The 12,627-nt window shown below is 35.5% G+C and overlaps 1 protein-coding gene across 1 annotated transcript; it reads right to left on the bottom strand.

The window, feature by feature from the left end:
* Positions 1-1,196: 1,196 nt before the first annotated feature.
* On the bottom strand, positions 1,197-12,626 carry LOC135690150 (UBX domain-containing protein 1). Its single transcript, XM_065207632.2, has 13 exons — positions 12,529-12,626; positions 11,320-11,378; positions 10,543-10,596; positions 10,198-10,274; positions 9,716-9,806; positions 8,947-8,983; positions 8,706-8,800; positions 8,216-8,270; positions 6,915-6,979; positions 6,466-6,537; positions 4,579-4,633; positions 2,010-2,126; positions 1,197-1,575 (listed from the first exon to the last, which is right to left on the bottom strand). The coding sequence occupies exons 1-13, from the start codon at positions 12,598-12,600 to the stop codon at positions 1,354-1,356; spliced, it is 1,071 nt and encodes a 356-aa protein (XP_065063704.2). The 5' UTR covers positions 12,601-12,626; the 3' UTR covers positions 1,197-1,353.
* Position 12,627: the final 1 nt, after the last annotated feature.

Below are 12,627 nucleotides of genomic sequence, written 5' to 3'. Positions count from 1 at the left end.
ATGGCCCTTATAAAGAAACCTGAAGTACCTACTCGTTAGAAACACCAGCGACGCCGGAACGACCAAGGGGCAAGGGGGCAGGCTTGAGTAAAAGGGCATTCGAAAGATAATTCTCAACTTCTACTAATTCCTTCGAATCTGTCATTTCATTTCGATCTTCTGTAGGTACCTTGAACATTGGCTATCTTTTGGCATAAGGAATCTTTTTACAAGTTTTGAGAAATTTCGTCATGACTGTCCTCGGAAAATGTCTGTGAGCCCCATGAGTGCTGTGCCCATGAGTGCTGTGCACACAAAAGAATTTACCAGTAAGTTTCCTGACACTTCTCTACAAAATTGATTAATTTTTGAGCCCGTGCGAACAGTAAAAATGTTTTGTCTGGATAATACAGTACTAAATGGGTACACCACCCCTAAATGGGTACACCACCCCTAAATCAGCCCCACCCCTCTTCATAACTTTAAAGGGATCTCCATAACTTAAAAAACTCTATATCTGGGGAAACTAGGGTTGACATGTTTACGCTCCCCCCGACGACGCCCATGGCCCCCAATTGGCCCAAATTGAATTCATCGGCCAAGCTAGAAGAACCATTTTTCGTGGTTTTTTTCTGCTTGTATTGCGGACAATTTTGACTGAAAATAGATAGTCCTACATATTTTGATACCAGAAATTTTAGTTTCATAATGGCTATTGCTCAGCTCTGCACCAATATTGAAAGAAAATAGGTACAAGGGTAGAGAGTGCTCAGATTTCATACGGATTAGAATTCTTTTAAGTTCGTCTAACTCTCTACACCCGTGTACCTACTTTCTTAGAATATTGGTGCAGAGCTGAGAAAGAACCATAACGAAACGAAACCTTCTAGTATCAAAATAAAAGGGCTATCAATTAGAATTTTCCACAATGTTTTTCCCCTTAGTTCTTATTTCGAACGTATGTTACTGGACATCGAAGGAAACAAGATAGCGTATGTTGCTAATCGGGTTCTTATGCAAAGGACCCTATTATCAGCATACGGAAAGTACTTAGGACTGTCCAAGAAACCATTCTAAAAAGAGAGGAATAACAAATATTTTAAATTAAAGCCACCCAATAATACCAATTTCCCGTGCTTAGAAAAAACAGAGAACATGGGAAAACCAAGCTCATCAACAATGGACAAAAAGAGGCGACAAAAAGAAAAATGCAAGTGGGAACATTCTTTATCGAATTATTTCAAAATGGTTCACGTTTACAGTAGGCAAAAGAACTTCCGAACGAAGGCACTTAGAATCGGTTAAATATTTCAAAAAGGCTCAATTGTTCAAAGCATGAGCCTGAAAATTCACCTGCTAACATTACATGTGAAATTAGCTTTTTTCAACAACAATAACTGACGATGGGACAAGCCCTAACTCTTTCAAAGTCTTCGACATTTCGGAAGGGGCGAAAGTTTTCCTTGGGAAAGTTGTCATCAGGAGCAACGGAGTATCACCATGGTAGCCATTGACATTCGCATATTCACAAAGTTCCGACAGCATGTCTGTTGGCTTGAAATTCGCAGTCTTTGTTGAGCCATTTGGGAAACGAAACTGATAAAGATAAAAGCGACATATGAATACAGCAATTTGTGAAAAAATATGGTGTTTTTATGAGGTACTAAGAACATAAACAGAAAAATCCAACTTTCAAAATACACAGAATCTTAACATTTCCAGATATGAGTATATGGAGTAAACACAAACAAGCTTGAAATTCCAGGAAAAATACATACTTAAAATCTGCAAAATATTTATAATGCTCGGGAATGGTAGGTTGTTTCCTGGTCAACTTCAACTTTAACTTTCCTTGGTTAATAAAACGTTTACAATATAACAAATGGACAAAGGGATTGACATCGAAATAAAAGCGGAAAAAGAGCAATTAAACAAAAGCTTCTAAGCAACAATTATATAGCCTGAGTTCCAGAATATATCAATAATGAATAAATCTACAATAACGAAATTTACAAAATGAATATATTTACTTGTATTCTGCAGGTATCATATTCTTTGCCCTCGTTCGCAACTGTTTCATGCACAGGAGGGGTAGCAACAGCCTGTGGAGGAGCAGTTGTGCCTTGTGACGTAGATCCACCCGTCGCCTGGAAATTGATATAGTAAAATTATCAGTGTTTGGATATCAACCAGCTAAGAAGCTTTGAAAAAATGAATAAATTTTATTCCCGTTTTTATATTTAAAAGAATTGATAAGCAGTCAAAAGAAATTTGGCAGCTGTAGGCATGCTTTTAAAACAACGTTTTAATGTCCTAGGCAAGAGTTACAGTATACCGGATTGCTATCGGAGCGGAGTAACTTTTACTTCGGAGTGATATTTGAGGTAGCACTAGCAGTTACACTATGACGCTCCGCTTGCTCATACGCCTGCATATCTTTGCTTTTCTAGTCCACAATGCAGTGTGCTTTTATAAACTCATACGTAAAATGCACGAGATTAAATTTGTTGATGACCTGATCGAAGCTGTGTACAGTTATAAATGTGTTCTCCATAACTATTGCATAAAATTGCGAAAACAATCCTGAAAACTGAGAGACAGTTGATGGGATTCCGCTGGAAGGATAGCGAGACTGCGTTGCTATTTGAGTACGTGTTTCGTCCCAGTGCTTCTTCAATGGAATTTGGAAAAATAAATTCAAATACGAACAATTTTTTTGCGGTACAGAATTTGAAAATGGCTTTGAAAAAAGCAAACATTTTACGACATACTAAAAGCTTTTTCGTCTGACACTCCTCAGAGCAAAAACGTCAGAATAGGTTCCGAAAAAAAACACGATGGAAAAATATATACCCAGTTGTGGATCGAAATAAGCCAATCAGAAAAACGCAAGCACAAGACCGGTATAGTTGACCAATCAGTGCCGCGAGCCTAAAGAAAAATTACCAATGGAGTCCAAGAGAGAAAACGAACTCCTTTTGTCTACACAATGGCGGCTTTTTCGTTTTTATGTAGATTGACTCCAAAACTGCTAGATGGAAGGACGACCGGGCTCTGCCAATTATCCGAAACATGTCCGAAACACGAAATATCCGAAACATGAAACAAATTCAAATACAATGAAAAATAACTTGGGGTAGGTCTAGATAATACTGACAAGCTGTCCTTCTTCTCGCAAAATGACACTATGGACAAAACATGATTTATTCATTTCGTAGCATGATTACTAGCTTTTCTTGCCGTGGTAAGAAGGAGGAAGTTCACTTCAAACAGCATTTCAAATCAGTGGCGGAATTTTTTGGGGGTGTGGGGGGCAATCGCCCCCAAGGTAAGAATTTGTCGGCAAATCTGCGACTATGTCGGTAAATTTAATATGGTTTTGGTTGAAACGATCTTTCTTTGCTTATGGCTAAAATTTTCGACGGCAAACCTTGGCAGTCCCGCGGGCAAACCCGAAGTTAGGGGTCTGGAATGCAGGCTAACTCTTCTTAGCTTTTGATTTGACAATCACGTTTCCCTTATTGGCGAGGAGACAAGTGAGTATGTCAATCAAAACAATCCCTGCTATTGATTTTTTCTACACCAAGAATGGCCAAAACGCTCAGCAGGGAGGAGGCTTAGCAGATAGGAGCCTATGACAACCAAAAATGTGTCAATTCAAAATCCAACCGATGGGTCATTAATTTTAAAAAAAGGTCTTTCTTATCGATGCTATAAATATTCATGCATTTTCTGGCCATATTTAGAATGTCATATTTCAAATATTTTCTCGCTGCCAACCATGGTGGCGGCTTTCAATAAACCATTGAGCAATATAAACATTTCCCTTGGCACTTGCAATGAAGTTTCCCCCAGCTCTTTCCATGGTATCAATGTTCTGATCTTAGCTGTCCGCTCAAACAATCAATGTACCAGGCTGCTCAACCCATGATCGGAAAAACATCGACCCTCGTCATGTTCAAATTGCAATTATCACATGACATGAACAACTTAGAAATTTCTTAGAGCCCCCCACCCCCCCCCCCCTCCGTTTAAATTTTACGACTACATCTCTGCTAGAAATGTGAGCAACGTTTTTCTCGGTTTATTAAGTGTCTTTGCCCCCCAGACCAAATGCTCAATTTCCGCCACTGTTTCAAATCCATAAACTTAGTTAGATCTTGTCTCCTTAAACAACGCTATCAAACATGATTTAATTTCTGGTACTTTTTGGCTCTCATCTCTGTTTATAAAAAGGTCATATAATTTCATAAATACGATTTTGGCACCGCAAAATATAAGATGGCACAAAATAGCGGAAATATTTTGTTGTTTCGATTCATTTCGTTGTTTCCAGTTTTGAGATTTTGTTGAAACGAATGCTACCTCGTGCCATCTTCAAATTTTATAAATGATGGACGAAATTAAAATTTAGGTGATATATTTCAAAAAATGTTAAAGCACAAAATTGTGGCAGCCCATTGTTATTCACAAGTCTCCTATATCAAAGTGAATGGCTCCGTTCTTTGTCGCACAAAACTAGACAATCTTTGGGAAAGGTAATTCGTGTTTTTTCGATTCTTTCTTCAATATTGGTAACAAATATTCATGTTTCCTTACCTGTGCTGCTTTTAAATTTGCTCTATCTTGTGCAATTTTCTGCTTTAATTTTTGCCTAAAGATCAAATGAATTGATAACAAGTCACAAGCTTCATAGAAAAAATTCACCTTTTTTTTGAAAGAAGTGGAAAATACTATAAGTATACCAGAACAAAGAATCATCAAATTTAGTGACTTAGATTCTTAGATCTAAAACAACATAATAATTGACACATTTTCAGCTATTTTTTCAAATTTATATAACGATGGTTACATTCAAACCTGTGCACCCAATGATTCACACAGAGAAAGTAAAAAACTTCAAAAAGCTAAAATCTGAAAACCAGTATATATGAAATTAGACCATATCATGTCTTCGTATGCAAGTTTCAATTTACAGTTTTGAATGCCTTTCTATTATTAGGCAATGCTTTCAAATATAAATAATCTTTTTCAGTTAATATGAACGTGGATTTACACCTAATTTAATGCCTGTTGAGATGCTGCTAACCGATCTATCATAAAGTGCTTGATGCAGTGTAGACAGAGCTGTAAACACTCTGATGTAAAGAACAGGATGCTTCGAAGTTGCTATTCCAAGTTTCACGCTTAATGCAATCATCAGGCAGCTTGTCGTGCTGATATAATTGGAAAATTCACGAATTACGAACATTAGACGCACGACTTTGGACCTGGCCTAAGCCTTCTTAAAAGTAGCGTAACGTGTCAACATGTTTGTGTTCCAGTTTGTCTTGTTCTCGTAAGACAAAAATACGTTTGATGGTGGTCGTGTCGAGTTTTAAATTACATAACGTCCGGCTTATTATGATAAAAAATTTCTAAAATTAAAATCGCTTTGAAAAAAGCAAACACTTGAGTAAACATTCGCAATAAGCAAGCGGCACTGATTGGTCAACCTCAACATTCATGTGCTCGCATTTCTGATTGACCTATTTCGATCTACAACTGGGAATATATATTTCCTAGCGTAGAATTTTCGATCTATGTTCTGACGTTTTAAACTCTGAAGAGTGTCAGACGAAAAGCTTTAGTTTACTCAAATGTTTGCTTTTTCAAAGCCATTTTCAAGTTTTATACCACCAAAAGATTGTTTGAAAATTAAAATCCTCAATTAAAATTTTGCATTGCAGCCATGTGTTTAACAGCGCATAAAAATTAAATATTTCCAGGATAAAGATCACGTACAATAACAACCAAGAAAAAAGGAAAAGCAGCATGCAATTCTTAGGTCAAAAACGAAGACAACGTGGCATATTTAATCAACTGAAAACTTTTTGACAACAAAGCACCTCATTTGACCGCTTCAGAACTATACTATTGGCTGTGACATAATGGTTGGAACAAGGTTGCATATCTTTATGGACAATAAAGCGTTTTGCTCTTATCAAAAATCGAATTTCTTCCTTGAAAAACAGGCGTTGTAAATTTTGTGAAGGAAAAACAAATCATCTACAAAGCATCGCAAAGGATCACAAATAGTAGCATCATTCGTTGATTAAAAATATAAAGGAAATAAAAGTTTAGATTTCTCAAGCTATACCTTGGTGTTTATCGATGGTAAACACACCGGAAAAAAAGAAAAAAAATACAAAACAAGACTACAAGATAGATCGATTATGTTGCTTGGGCAACAATCAGTTACGAGGCTTTCATTTGGAAATTTCAACATAGATGGTGTCAACCAGAACTTATCAAGGACATCCCTTCACATCAAAGTTTAATGGGAAATGAAGTTGATATTTCTTACACTTTTGAATGACATATGACGATACTTAAAAGTTTAAATCTAACTTATTCAGCCAGAATACCTTATGAGAAACGACAAATACCAAACGCCACAGGCCACATAAATAAGAACAATTTCTGCGTAACGTATAAATCCCATACCGGTACAGTCTATCTTCTTGCTTTTCACGACGGCGCTCATCTGCCAGTTTTTGAATTTCTTGATATTCATGCCTAATAACAAAATCAACTAATTAAAACTAAATGCAAAGGATACTAAGAAGTTCAAAATAGAAGATAAAAGTTCTGATATTCTTTTCCCAAGCAATGTGGAAATTTGGTAAAATACTGAGAAAAAATAGAATACAACATGCAATATCTTCATCTATCTGCATAATTTTTCTGGCAGACAGACAGGGCAATAGCATAAAGGTCAATTCAAAGATATAATCAGCAGATGATTGAAGATACTTATGTGGAAGGTGCGACTCGTGGTTTTTGAGCAAAATGTTGACTCTAAAATTTTAACTAGAAAGAAATACAAAGCTGATCATAAAGAACACTCTATCAAAATTTGAAAATTTCGAAATTTCTCCTGCAATAAAACTAACTTTTGCTTTGCTTCTGTAATTTCTTTTCCCATCTTTCTTCTGATTTTTTCACGTTTTTTGGCTTCCTTAAAGAAACAAAATAAATATCACATAAACAAATGAAAATAACGTCTTGATTGAAAATCATAAAATTGATGCATCTTATCATAGATTTGTCTAATATCCTCTCCACAGTGACAAATACAGTTAATAGTCTTGTTTAGGATACAAAGCAACATAGCAATATACACCCTTTATCTATAAGAAACTGAGCCCTGAGATGATCGAAAAACTAAAAAACCATAGAACTGATCACCCTTCGAAATTTCTTCTTTCAAAGATAGGTTGAACATGATTCTTCTCGACGACTAGGCACCTACTTCCTGTTTAACTGACAAACAACACCATGCCTGCCAAAAGTACTTAGAGCACCAAACAATTTGAGCCATATTTTCATTTTTTCAATTCTTTTCCCGAATATTTCAACTTCCGCAACCCCCTCACCACCCCCCTCCCCCTGAACAATATTGCTAGTTAATACGTCATACAAGTCACAGGAAAAACGTGCTTCCTAATCTCCTACATCGTTTAGTAGTAAACCAACATTTTTAAAAGAGGGAGGGGAATAATAGAATTTTGCCTTGAAAACTGTACCAAGAATTCTGGCAGGCATTGTAGGTTATTAGAAAGGAGAGCATTTTGTGACTTATAAGATGATCTATTTCACGTTATCTCCAGTAACACTTTTGTGTCTCTAAAAAGTGGCTTTTTAGCATATTGTATTTAAGAAATATTATTACGAAATATTTAGCAACAAAATGAACAAAAAAATTTTAGGCTAGTTTTACAAGAAAAAGAAACGAGTATAAAAAATTGCGAACGGATTCGATAACCTCTGGGAGCGTTTTTTTAATTTTTGAGACTGCAAAGCAGGCTTATTAGAAAAAGGGGTAATTAAGGAATCAAGACAAAGGTCAAAAAATGTCCTTCTTTTCTTTATTTTGAGGTTACAAAGGGAGGCTTATTAGAATGGGGTTTGTTAAAAAAATTTTAGCTAAAGATTTTTATAATGTCTTTTTATCTAGAATAAAGAATCACTTTCAGCGCGAAATGTTCGAGAGTTAAGGGAGGAAAACTGGATGTGAACTGCCTCTGCTTAACAGTTTCAATACTTTGGTGTATCAAGTCTAACAAATGAAGCACTTAAAAGTAACAGGTACATACAAGTGGAAGATGAAAAGCGATAAGAAAAATGGAAAAATGATATGAAATGCCATCACTACTGTTAACTTTGTTTAAAGTTTGAAAAACGCAAACCATACCTCCTTTTCAGCTTCCTCTCTTTCTCTTCTTCTTTCTGCCAATTTCTTTTGTAACCTAAAGAAACGATAAAGTTATCACGAAGGGTACCCATTGAATTAGTTAATAAGAGATTTAGTGAGGGTTGTAGGAACTACTGTTATATAAAAAGAAAACGTGAAGGGGGCAAACTGACAGATTTCATGAAAATTACATAGCCTAGAACATTGCCTAGAACTACCATGCTCTTGCTACTCGGCAAAACTTTATTGCAGAGAGGTCAAGACTATCTTTTCTTTGAAAGTTGATCAATTTAAATTCATTTTGCATATAATTACAAGTTAGAAACAGTTTGTTGATATTCAAAATTCTTATAAAAGTTCATTGGTGGTGTTTCCCCTTTTTGGTATCGATACCAAATTTGTGATTTGCTGAGAAGCAAATTTGGTCTTATCAGCTAGCCTGAGTTCGTTCAAATTAAAGCTGTATTTCACACATGAGACTATTACTCACTGTTCAACTTGCTGCTGCTTTTCTTCTTCTGTAAGCGGTCGTACTGCTTCAGATGACTCAGCAAATTGCTGGTGCCCAGTCCTTGCTGCGTGTGCCTACATTTACAGATAGAACAGACTTTGTTGATTAAAAAATGACTAGCGTCTATGGCAAAAAGCTGATGCCTAAAAACAGGTACAAATGAGAATTAAGCCAGCAAATTGGGCAGAAGCAATTTTTAGCATTCCTGCTTGCTACTAACCTGGGCATCAAGTTCAGATTTTAGTTGTTTTCCGCATCTAAAACAAATTTATCGATTAAAATACAATAAAATAAAACAGAATATCAGAAGATGACCTACTTATTGAAGCCATTTTGCATATAATATTACTGAAGAAGTGCATGTTTCTGTTAACAAATTGCTCATCAAGTCTTGGCATTAGAATTAACACAGATTAGAAATGAAAATAAACATTACATTGGCAGTCTGGAAATGAGCATCTAATCTAAACATTTAGACACATTCAGAAAACTAGAATTTTATAACGATAAAAGCTAATGCCAGAGCCAGATAGTTACCTAAACTATATAGATATGATAACACAGTAATAAGATATAAAAAGCCATTTTTCAAGATAAACAATATTGATGAGCTTCTCTTAATCCTATAAACACTCCATTTTTGTGTTAGTTGTGCAGCATAGATCTTATGGTCTCTATGACATGGCTTGGCAGAATCTTGTTTAGCCTTACTCATTACAAGATTACATCTTTATGAGAACATAAGAGAAAAGCACTAAAAACCAAGCTGAAATAATAATTGAAGCATCAAGCAAAGTTGGCTAAGGCTTGATGCAAAAGCAGGTGATGAATATACTCCAATTTATATAAACAAACCATTAGTATGGAGCTATCTAAGCTAATCTTATATATTGACAAATTAAATGATCCTGTTCAATGCTATTCAATGCTGAAGGCTTATTGATTGATACATTGATGATGCAATGAATTGAAAAGAACTATTTACTTACTCTTCACAAACTAATGACAAAGCTTGCATTGGGGCGTCAATTTGAGCAGTGGCTCCTTCAGAACTGTCGCTAGGCTTACTACTCTGGTTCTCTATAAAATGATAAAAATTGATGTTGAAAATATCATTAAATTGCTTTCATCTAAGTTAGGGATGAATTCAGGTATGTGGATGGTTACACCTCCTTCCCAATTAAAGGTAATGTGTCCATATAAAAGGGCTGCGTATACCCAACTTGTCAAGCAACATCAAAATAATGGCTTGCGATTGGTCAGTATTCTTGTGATGCAAAACTGCTCACATAAAAAGCTAGCCTTGCTTGCAGCAGTGTAGATAAATAGAACAATCCTAGTAACTGGGGCGATGACATGAAAAATCACGTTTCTGAAAACCCTTGAAGAGTTGCTAGCTTAAGCTGGACACATTACCTTTAAGTATCACATTCAAATCTTTTCAGAACGCTACTTTTCAGAAGCTACTCACCTTCAGTTTTGTCTATTTGATCAGTGTCACCACCAACAGCTTGTCCAGCTGATCCTTGTTCTGGATTAGCCAGCAACCTAGAATAAATGCAAGTTAGATTTGACAAAAAATTTCATCAAGGCCAAAAGAGATCTCTTAAGCAGCCCTATACCAAAAACGGCAAAGATTAAAATGGATAAAAAACTTAAATTCTGACATCTTGATCATGAAGTATTCTAACTCAGTTTTTCTGCAATTGCCGGCTAAACATTCACAGATCAAAGACAATTTTATAAACAAGTTCCCACAAATAATGCAGTTTGATAGAAATATGCAAAATAAGTTGTTTATGTGTATGCTTATTACCAATTGATTGCAGCCTGTAGTCCTTGACCTGTAGTTGCTGCTTCAGCTGCTTCTCTAAAAACATAATTGGATTCCATGTAAAGAATGCTAGTCTGAAAAATACTGTTATATAGATGTGCTCAAAATCGTTTAACTTAATTCACATTATCTGAAAATTTTGCAGTAAAAGATATTTTAAACATCCTTCCACACTTACGTGTTTTATTATCCCCGAATATATATATTGTGACTACTACATTTTCCTGTGATATATTCAAAAAACTGAGCAGTTCAAACAGATGATGTAAGAGTCTCCTTGCTAGAACTTCTTGTGTGTCACTTTAGTTTCTCCCATTCAGAGTGTCAGGTCTAAACTCACAGATTTCAAAATCATCTTGCATTCTCACAGATGCTGTTCAAAATCTCACAGGTCTACACCTTCAGCCAATGTTATAGCAAAGTATAATAATTTGCTAGATTTTCTCCTTTTAGAAACAAAAGTTTGCTTCTAGGTTAGCCTTTCCTTTAAGGTGAGGGGTACTTGTTAACAATTAGGTACTGGGGATAGTAATTTATACTTGTTCTTTAAACCCAGAATCTCTTCAATTCAAGGAAATCTGAGAAGCCTAATGAAAAAAGATTTCCTGCGTAGGATTTTGCCACAGAGTCGATACTGGATACCCCAAGTCTCACTTGAACATACTTCAAAAGTTGGCAACTATGAGCCATTGATTGAATCATTCTTTTATTACAAATGGAGGTAGATCCATCAAAAGACTGCAGAATTTATACACTTACGCTCTTTCTTTTGAAAAACCCATTTCCATTAGAAAATTTAGATTTTCACTCGCTGCCATCTAGATTAGAAAAATGAACATTAAGATGTGGTACAACCTATCATTTAGCTTCATGCCTCATCAATTTAAGCATTGAGGATCTCACTAAATCCAAAGACTGTGATGGTGATGCTGATAGAAAAATTTCCACATTCCAAAATTTTAGGGTTAAGATATCAAATATTGCACTTCTCTCTTTAACAAGCAAACCATTGAGGAAAGAGCATTCTTGAGGAAAGAGCTCTCTCTTGATTAGTTAACCTGTTTAGAGAGCTCCTCCTAAATCAATCAATCTTAAATACAATCATGTAAAGTTCTTTTACTATAGTCTTTAATTTTAATTTATTTTTGTGTAGTGTGGTATTTCTGTATGCATTTAGGTGTAGTGTATTATGTAGAATTGTATTTAGGAATGATTGATGAATGATGAAAACTGAACCTTGCACATTCACTTATTGTATAAAATGTAATCATTGACATATATTTATTTGATTAGATTATATTATGAAAGCAACATGGCTTGAACATCTTTTGCAAACAAAAAAATTCCATCAAGACCTTGCTAAGTTTTTTGTATGCAAACAAACAAGTGAAAACACCGTTTTGAAGGTACATGGCTTGCATAACCTTGTAATTAACAATGAGGTATTTTAATTCATGTTTCCAAAACAAAACTTAAACTAAAATCAGGGGCGGATCCAGAGCAAATTTGAAGGAGGGGCAGTTGGTAGTGGGGGACCTAAAAAATTTGCAAAAGTTGGTGACGAGAGTTCGCTGTATACAACAATTTCAGATCCATTTTCGGAATAAACAACATAACTTTGAGGTAATCCTTGAAGCAAATTAACTTATCGGTCTCAGAAACTTTTTCACTTGATCCTCGTTCTTCAAAAGGGGCGCATAATTTCCAAAAAAATGGGGCGCCAGACTTGCTTCAACTCGTTGAGGGAGGGGCAACTGCCCCTAGTTGTCCCCCCCCCACCTTTGAATCCGCCACTGACTAAAATAAATATATGTTTGCATTAACAAATTGATAGCAATATTACACATCGCAGTTTTGGAAACAATATATGATGCACAATGTTGAAAGGTTATTCCCTGGTTATAATTGCATCTATTTTTTGGTCTGATCTGCCGTGCCTTGTTGTGAAATGTGACTATTTAATCTCACCTTTGGTCTTGACAAAAACTCACTTTCTACTTGTACTTTCACTCTAAAAAAGGAACACCAACAGAAAAGCATTTTAGAAGAGCCTCAATTCAGTCTCAA

Source organism: Rhopilema esculentum, chromosome 10 (genome assembly GCF_057945365.1).
Source record: "Rhopilema esculentum isolate cy_ngs chromosome 10, ASM5794536v1, whole genome shotgun sequence".
Taxonomy (NCBI): domain Eukaryota; kingdom Metazoa; phylum Cnidaria; class Scyphozoa; order Rhizostomeae; family Rhizostomatidae; genus Rhopilema; species Rhopilema esculentum.
This window is presented reverse-complemented; position numbering and strand designations above follow the sequence as displayed.

Coding starts and splice junctions, on each gene's coding strand:
- LOC135690150 (XM_065207632.2), bottom strand. CDS start 12,600: ATGCTTTTCTGTTGGTGTTCCTTTTTTAGAGTGAAAGTACAAGTAGAA. Junction 6,538..6,914: donor ATTACAGAAGCAAAGCAAAA/GTTAGTTTTATT, acceptor TTTTGTTATTAG/GCATGAATATCAAGAAATTC. Junction 2,127..4,578: donor CAAATTTAAAAGCAGCACAG/GTAAGGAAACAT, acceptor ATCAATTTCCAG/GCGACGGGTGGATCTACGTC.